At 44.3% G+C, this 7,909-nt stretch overlaps 1 protein-coding gene across 1 annotated transcript; it reads right to left on the bottom strand.

Annotated features, from left to right (window-relative positions):
• Window positions 1-13: 13 nt before the first annotated feature.
• On the bottom strand, window positions 14-7,560 carry LOC139402682 (transmembrane 9 superfamily member 2-like; the record flags this gene model as incomplete). The annotated part of the gene is made up of 5 exons (XM_071146582.1): window positions 7,194-7,560; window positions 6,374-6,441; window positions 3,894-3,987; window positions 3,288-3,415; window positions 14-32 (listed from the first exon to the last, which is right to left on the bottom strand). Coding segments are annotated over exons 1-5 (459 nt in total), but the record flags the coding sequence as incomplete, so codon positions are not given.
• Between the last annotated feature and the right edge of the window lie 349 nt (window positions 7,561-7,909).

The raw sequence follows: 7,909 nt of genomic DNA, 5'->3' as shown, positions 1-7,909 counted from the left end.
AACACCAGGTCACCGGCATGTTGTCCACTATCCTACAGGAGACACACAGGGATACAGCATGTTGTCCACTATACAGGAGACAGACAGGGATACAGCATGTTGTCCACTATCCTACAGGAAACCCACAGGGATACAGCATGTTGTCCACTATCCTACAGGAGTCAGACAGGGATACCGCATGTTGTCCACTATCCTACAGGAGACAGACAGGGATACAGCATGTTGTCCACTATCCTACAGGAGACAGACAGGGATACAGCATGTTGTCCACTATACAGGAGAGGTACAGGAGAGGTAGACACAGGGATACAGCATGTTGTCCACTATACAGGAGAGGTACAGGAAAGGTACAGGAGAGGTAGACACAGGGATACAGCATGTTGTCCACTATACAGGAGAGGTACAGGGGAGATACAGGAGAGGTAGACACAGGGTTAAGGACAGTGTGCGGTTGAGACTGTGGTCCAATCCCAAATCGACCCCTAAACACGTGTGGAGATCTGATTGGATTTGAGAGGTGTGAGCTATATGGTAATAACTCCACCCTGTCCTCTGATAGGCTAGGAGGACGTTTCACCATATATCTGATACCAGCGCTTGGCAACAAGAGTGGTTTTTGGGGCACCAAAGTTAGTATTTATTTTGTTGTATTTTAGATTTGGGTCAAATAAGACCAGCAAAATGTATTTTTATATAAATATTTAATCGTATCAATGTGACCATGGTATAAAAATGCTATTTTCAAATGCAATCTCTTTTTGGGGCTTAGTTATGGTCAATTTGCAGTGCACAAATGATTATCATGATGATGTTCTGACCCACCCTCCCATCCACTCCGACAACAATCAGTCCGAGGTTTAATCTAGTCGCCTACCCCTGGTCAATGTCAATCACATCCTCTCAGATCTCCACAACTGCCTAATGTTCAGGGATCTATTTGGGATTGGGTCAGTGGTGTCTATGGGGTCAGAGGACAATACAAGCCAAGCTCGACACCTATTGGCCACATGAGTCAGTGCAGGTGTCTGAAGTCTGGGTTGAATCCCAGCTTTGTAAACTCTAGACTTCCTGTATGGGAAATGTGTGTTTACATCTCAATTCAGAGGAAAATTAGGTATGTGTCTGTTGCACAAAACAGAGAATGAATCTCTAACCAGTATGACTATCTTACCAGTGGTGCTGGTAGTTAGCAGTATGACTATCTAACCAGTATGACTATCTAACCAGTGGTGCTGGTAGTTAGCAGTATGACTATCTAACCAGTATGACTATCTAACCAGTATGACTATCTTACCAGTGGTGCTGGTAGTTAGCAGTATGACTATCTAACCAGTATGACTATCTAACCAGTGGTGCTGGTAGTTAGCAGTATGAATATCTAACCAGTATGACTATCTAACCAGTATGACTATCTAACCAGTGGTGCTGGTAGTTAGCAGTATGACTATCTAACCAGTATGACTATCTAACCAGTATGACTATCTTACCAGTGGTGCTGGTAGTTAGCAGTATGACTATCTAACCAGTGGTGCTGGTAGTTAGCAGTATGACTATCTAACCAGTATGACTATCTTACCAGTGGTGCTGGTAGTTAGCAGTATGACTATCTAACCAGTATGACTATCTAACCAGTGGTGCTGGTAGTTAGCAGTATGACTATCTAACCAGTATGACTATCTAACCAGTATGACTATCTAACCAGTGGTGCTGGTAGTTAGCGGTGCTGGTAGTGAGCAGTATGACTATCTAACCAGTGGTGCTGGTAGTAAGCAGTATGACTATCTAACCAGTGGTGCTGGTAGTTAGCGGTGCTGGTAGTGAGCAGTATGACTATCTAACCAGTGGTGCTGGTAGTAAGCAGTATGACTATCTAACCAGTGGTGCTGGTAGTAAGCGGTGCCGGTAGTTAAGCAGTATGACTATCTAACCAGTGGTGCTGGTAGTGAGCGGTGCTGGTAGTAAGCAGTATGACTATCTAACCAGTGGTGCTGGTAGTTAGCGGTGCTGGTAGTGAGCAGTATAACTATCTAACCAGTGGTGCTGGTAGTAAGCAGTATGACTATCTAACCAGTGGTGCTGGTAGTAAGCGGTGCCGGTAGTTAACCAGTATGACTATCTAACCAGTGGTGCTGGTAGTTAAGCAGTATGACTATCTAACCAGTGGTGCTGGTAGTGAGCAGTATGACTATCTAACCAGTGGTGCTGGTAGTAAGCAGTATGACTATCTTACCAGTGGTGCTGGTAGTAAAGCAGTATGACTATCTTACCAGTGGTGCTGGTAGTTAAGCAGTATGACTATCTTACCAGTGGTGCTGGTAGTTAGCAGTATGACTATCTAACCAGTGGTGCTGGTAGTGAGCAGTATGAATATCTTACCAGCGGTGCTGGTAGTTGAGCAGTATGAATATCTAACCAGTATGAATATCTTACCAGTATGAATATCTTACCAGTGGTGCTGGTAGTTGAGCAGTATAAATATCTTACCAGTGGTGCTGGTAGTTGAGCAGTATACATATCTTACCAGTGGTGCTGGTAGTTGAGCAGTATAAATATCTTACCAGTGGTGCTGGTAGTTGAGCAGTATAAATATCTTACCAGTGGTGCTGGTAGTTGAGCAGTATAAATATCTTACCAGTGGTGCTGGTAGTTGAGCAGTATAAATATCTTACCAGTGGTGCTGGTAGTTGAGCAGTATAAATATCTTACCAGTGGTGCTGGTAGTTGAGCAGTATAAATATCTTACCAGTGGTGCTGGTAGTTGAGCAGTATAAATATCTTACCAGTGGTGCTGGTAGTTGAGCAGTATAAATATCTTACCAGTGGTGCTGGTAGTTGAGCAGTATAAATATCTTACCAGTGGTGCTGGTAGTTGAGCAGTATGAATATCTTACCAGTGGTGCTGGTAGTTGAGCAGTATAAATATCTTACCAGTGGTGCTGGTAGTTGAGCAGTATAAATATCTTACCAGTGGTGCTGGTAGTTAGCAGTATGAACATCTTACCAGTGGTGCTGGTAGTTAGCAGTATGAATATCTAACCAGCAGGGCTGGTAGTTAGCAGTATGAATATCTAACCAGTATGAATATCTAACCAGTGGTGCTGGTAGTTAGCAGTATGAATATCTTACCAGTGGTGCTGGTAGTTAGCAGTATGAATATCTTACCAGTGGTGCTGGTAGTTAGCAGTATGAATATCTAACCAGCAGGGCTGGTAGTTAGCAGTATGAATATCTAACCAGTATGAATATCTTACCAGTGGTGCTGGTAGTTAGCAGTATGAATATCTTACCAGTGGTGCTGGTAGTTGAGCAACATGCCTTTCTTCAGAAAGTCCAGGTGGGCTTTGTCCTCTGGCTTGTTGGTGTTGTAGGACTTAGTACACACCGGCTTACAATCCACCTTCTTCTTGAACTCAAACTTCAACACACAGACATATAATGATTTACTCAACTTCCTGCTGAGAGTTAGACCAGTAGAATACACAGGGTGACATTTCTCATTTTGCTGTGAATCAGCAGTTTCTCTCTTGTTATGTCAGTCAGTGATGGTCAGCCAACTAGCCCATGCCAACTAACATATTTCAGATAGCTTACTGGATAACAAATGTAGCAATCTAAACTTGTTATCCGGGGTTGGTATGAATGTGGCTACTCAGACACGCGAGCAACTGCGGCCCCCTCATGATGAGCTCAGGTTTTTTGTGGCCCCCACCCCCATCAGAGTTGCCCATCCCTGATTTAGCATGTAGGTACAGGTAGTACACACCAGAGTGAAGGGGGAGTCGGTCATTCGGAGTGAGGTATGAAGGTGCAGAACATTGTAATGAGATTAGAAATGTAATACCAACAGGATATTAAAGTGTGTGTGTGTGTGTGTGTGTGTGTACATCACCCACCTTGTAGGGAGAGGGCTCAATTCTCTCGCCAAACAAAACCTGACCCAAATTCTCAGACGGGCGCTTCTCGGAGTCGATAGCGCAGAAATCAAACCTGAAGAATACAAGGAGAGAAAAAGGGAGTTGACAAACGTTCTGTTTCAGCAACACCAAGACAGCCCATAACAAGATGAACATGCCCTGAGTTCCCCACAACACCAAGCCAGCCCATAACCAGATGAACATGCCCTGAGAGTTCCCCACAACACCAAGCCAGCCCATAACCAGATGAACATGCCCTGAGAGTTCCCCACAACACCAAGCCAGCCCATAACCAGATGAACATGCCCTGAGAGTTCCCCACAACACCAAGCCAGCCCATAACCAGATGAACATGCCCTGAGAGTTCCCCACAACACCAAGCCAGCCCATAACCAGATGAACATGCCCTGAGAGTTCCCCACAACACCAAGCCAGCCCATAACAAGATGAACATGCCCTGAGAGTTCCCACAACACCAAGCCAGCCCATAACCAGATGAACATGCCCTGAGAGTTCCCACAACAACAAGCCAGCCCATAACAAGATGAACATGCCCTGAGAGTTCCCACAACAACAAGCCAGCCCATAACCAGATGAACATGCCCTGAGAGTCCCCACAACACCAAGCCAGCCCATAACCAGATGAACATGCCCTGAGTTCCCCACAACACCAAGCCAGCCCATAACAAGATGAACATGCCCACAACACCAAGCCAGCCCATAACAAGATGAACATGCCCTGAGAGTTCCCACAACAACAACGCAGAAACGTTAATATGATTTCTACTTCAGTTCACAAACTGGAGCATTTTGTCTTCCTTTTTAAACCATCTGCTGCTGGTACTTTTTATCTGATACCCAGATTTCAACAACAACAACCTCCCCTCTCTCGTCACACAGCAAGCTAACATAAAGAAGGCCACATTTCTCACGCACACTTAACACTGCAACGTCACTTCAATTACAGTCCCCTGACCCTCTCCACGACCCCTTGGTGGAAAAGGGGCATTAGTGTCCTCTAACGGCTTGACAGAACAGCTCCTGTGGCTGAGCATGTTGAGGCCTCTAGTATCACATTTAACTCAGGAAAATAATAAATAAAGTAATTCAGATGCCACATAATAACCCTAAGTACTATTGTTATCAAAGTATCCCATCTTTGATTTAATGCCATTGGAGTTTTCAGATCCAGAGTAAGGACTGAAACTGGCCTGTTTCGTTGACTTAAGCCAATATCTATATCTTCTATTGACTATTTCTCTAAACCATGATAGGCAGCCATTTTGTTGAAGCAGAACTACTGTAATAGAACAGTGCTGGACTTGGTCTGAAATAGGTGCCGGTACTGTTTGTATTTAGGTGCAGGAGCTCCATCATACTTTTAGAGCTAATATTCTATAAGAGGTGCCGGAACTCAGCCCCAGTGAGTTCCTGTCCAAGTCAAGCACTGCAATAGAGTATTATTAACATTGTCTATGGACTTCAGAATTCCAGTCACAGTTGGATATCGCTGGTGCTGCTATAGTGACAGAGAGGAGAAAGAGTCAGAGAGGGAGAAAGAGTCAGAGAGGGAGAAAGAGTAGGAGAGGATGGTGACAGAGAGGAGAAATAGTCAGAGCGGGAGAAAGAGACAGGTGAGAAAGAGTAGGAGAGGATGGTGACAGAGAGGAGAAAGAGTCAGAGCGGGAGAAAGAGACAGGTGAGAAAGAGTAGGAGAGGATGGTGACAGAGGAGAAAGAGTCAGAGCGGGAGAAAGAGACAGGTGAGAAAGAGTAGGAGAGGATGGTGACAGAGAGGAGAAAGAGTCAGAGCGGGAGAAAGAGACAGGTGAGAAAGAGTAGGAGAGGATGTGACAGAGAGAAGAAAGAGTCAGAGCGGGAGAAAGAGACAGGTGAGAAAGAGTAGGAGAGGATGGTGACAGAGAGAAGAAAGAGTCAGAGCGGGAGAAAGAGACAGGTGAGAAAGAGTAGGAGAGGATGGTGATAGAGAGGAGAAAGAGTCAGAGCGGGAGAAAGAGACAGGTGAGAAAGAGTAGGAGAGGATGGTGACAGAGAGGAGAAAGAGTCAGAGCGGGAGAAAGAGACAGGTGAGAAAGAGTAGGAGAGGATGGTGACAGAGAGGAGAAAGAGTCAGAGAGGATGGTGACAGAGAGATGCTCTAGTTTATCAGACAGTATTAGTGTGCCTAGTCCTACCCTGGCTGACTTCACCATGTTCCTAACAAATGTCACCCTATTCCTTACACAGTGCACTACTTTTGGCCACGGCCCATAGGTCTCTGGTCAAAAGTAGTGCACTGTATAGGGAGTCATTTGGAACACAGCCTATATCTTCCCCGTACACTAAGTCTGCATCTACACAATAAGAACACTGTCCAAAAGCACCGAACCCACAGCCTTCAGCAGCAAGACTGAGAAATGTAGAAGACCAATAAGAAGTTGTTGTTCCTGATGTACTTACGCAGTGTATTCATAGGGTAAGACAGACTCCACAGAATCCAGTCTGTTCACAAATATCTCGATGGTCGACTGAAAAACAATCAAACGCACAGTTATTTTCTCAAAATGGTAGATGACAAGTATCGGCAACAACATCTAGAATACAGCACACATTGCAGCTGTTTTTTTTTCTTTCTCAAAGGCACAATTAGGCTAACGACTAGAGATCTGAAATGGGAGGGAGGAGGGCTACATAACTTTACAGGATGTCTTTATGTTCTGTTCCGCAGTGGAATTGATTCTTATCAGTTCTTATTCAGGCCCTTCCTCTAAGAACAACTGTCATGCAGTTGACAGCTATCTTTTAAATTAGGATAATACGGAATTTGGGACATAATTAAACATTTGAATGACAAGTAACTTCTGATCAAAAGTATGGAAAAAACGAATTAGCTGTCTACAACACAAGTTAAGCAGTTGTCTCACAAGTAGTAGCCCAACTAGCTCGTAGGGGGTGCTAATTAGCTAGCTAGCTTTCTAGCGACCAATATGCATTACAGATAGCTTACTGTGACTGGTTGGCCAACAACACTGGTTCTAACTAGCTTTAGATTCTACTAACGTTACCTAGTGATTCATCATTATGACAGCTATCCAGCTTCAAATGGTAACCAAGACAGCAAGCTGTTCTGATCCCTTCCAAGGAGTTTCAGAATGCTAACATTAGCAGCTAGCAGGCAAGTTAACTGGTAGCTAGCTTTACTTTCCAGCTGATAATTAGAAGGAAGATAGCATGAAACCGTCGGCGCATTTTTTACTTTTTTTTTTTTAGATCTAACTACCTTACAGTCCGGTACTTCATTCTCTTTCCCAGTTTGTCCTGGTTCACAAAAACTAACAGGGGCCAGACCCGGTAGATAGAAACTTGTAGCGCTGTGTAGCAGAAGGAAGATCACCAAAACAGAGCCTCTCGCTCTGTGCAGGGAGCACATTTTCCTCTTCTCTCGACGAACCTAGTTAGCTAAACGTTTCTTGGCGTAACGTTAATATCTGTCTACACAGGGGGTGACAGGCTAGCTGGCATTTGAATTCACCAGATAGGACAGTTGACATAAGGTAGCTAACGTTAACTAGCTGGGATATGTCTGCCTTCGTAGCTACATAACCCAGAGACTTTTCCTGCAGCGGGCAGACACGTCATCTGCGTCTACACGGACGTGTTCTTCCGTGGAGGATGATGGGACTCTGGAGGTAAAGTTGGCTGGGCTGTTGTTGAAAGAATAGCACTTTGTGTTAAAGAGAAGACATTTTCCGACAAAAAAAAAATGTAGAATTAAAAACGGGTTTATTGTCATAATTTCTAATTCCGCTGAGAATCAAACAGCAACATTCAGAGCACCTTACAATTTGTCTCTGGCAGAAAGTGCCTATTCCAACAACGACCTGGAGATGGCAGTGTAAAACTAATATTTCTCTCAAAACGGGAACTATTATTCGCCATGTTTGTCACAGTCATCCCAAAGCATTATAAAACTGTTATACGAGTAATGCTGTGAAT

This window comes from Oncorhynchus clarkii, unplaced genomic scaffold (genome assembly GCF_045791955.1).
Source record: "Oncorhynchus clarkii lewisi isolate Uvic-CL-2024 unplaced genomic scaffold, UVic_Ocla_1.0 unplaced_contig_13472_pilon_pilon, whole genome shotgun sequence".
NCBI lineage: Eukaryota > Metazoa > Chordata > Actinopteri > Salmoniformes > Salmonidae > Oncorhynchus > Oncorhynchus clarkii.
This window is presented reverse-complemented; position numbering and strand designations above follow the sequence as displayed.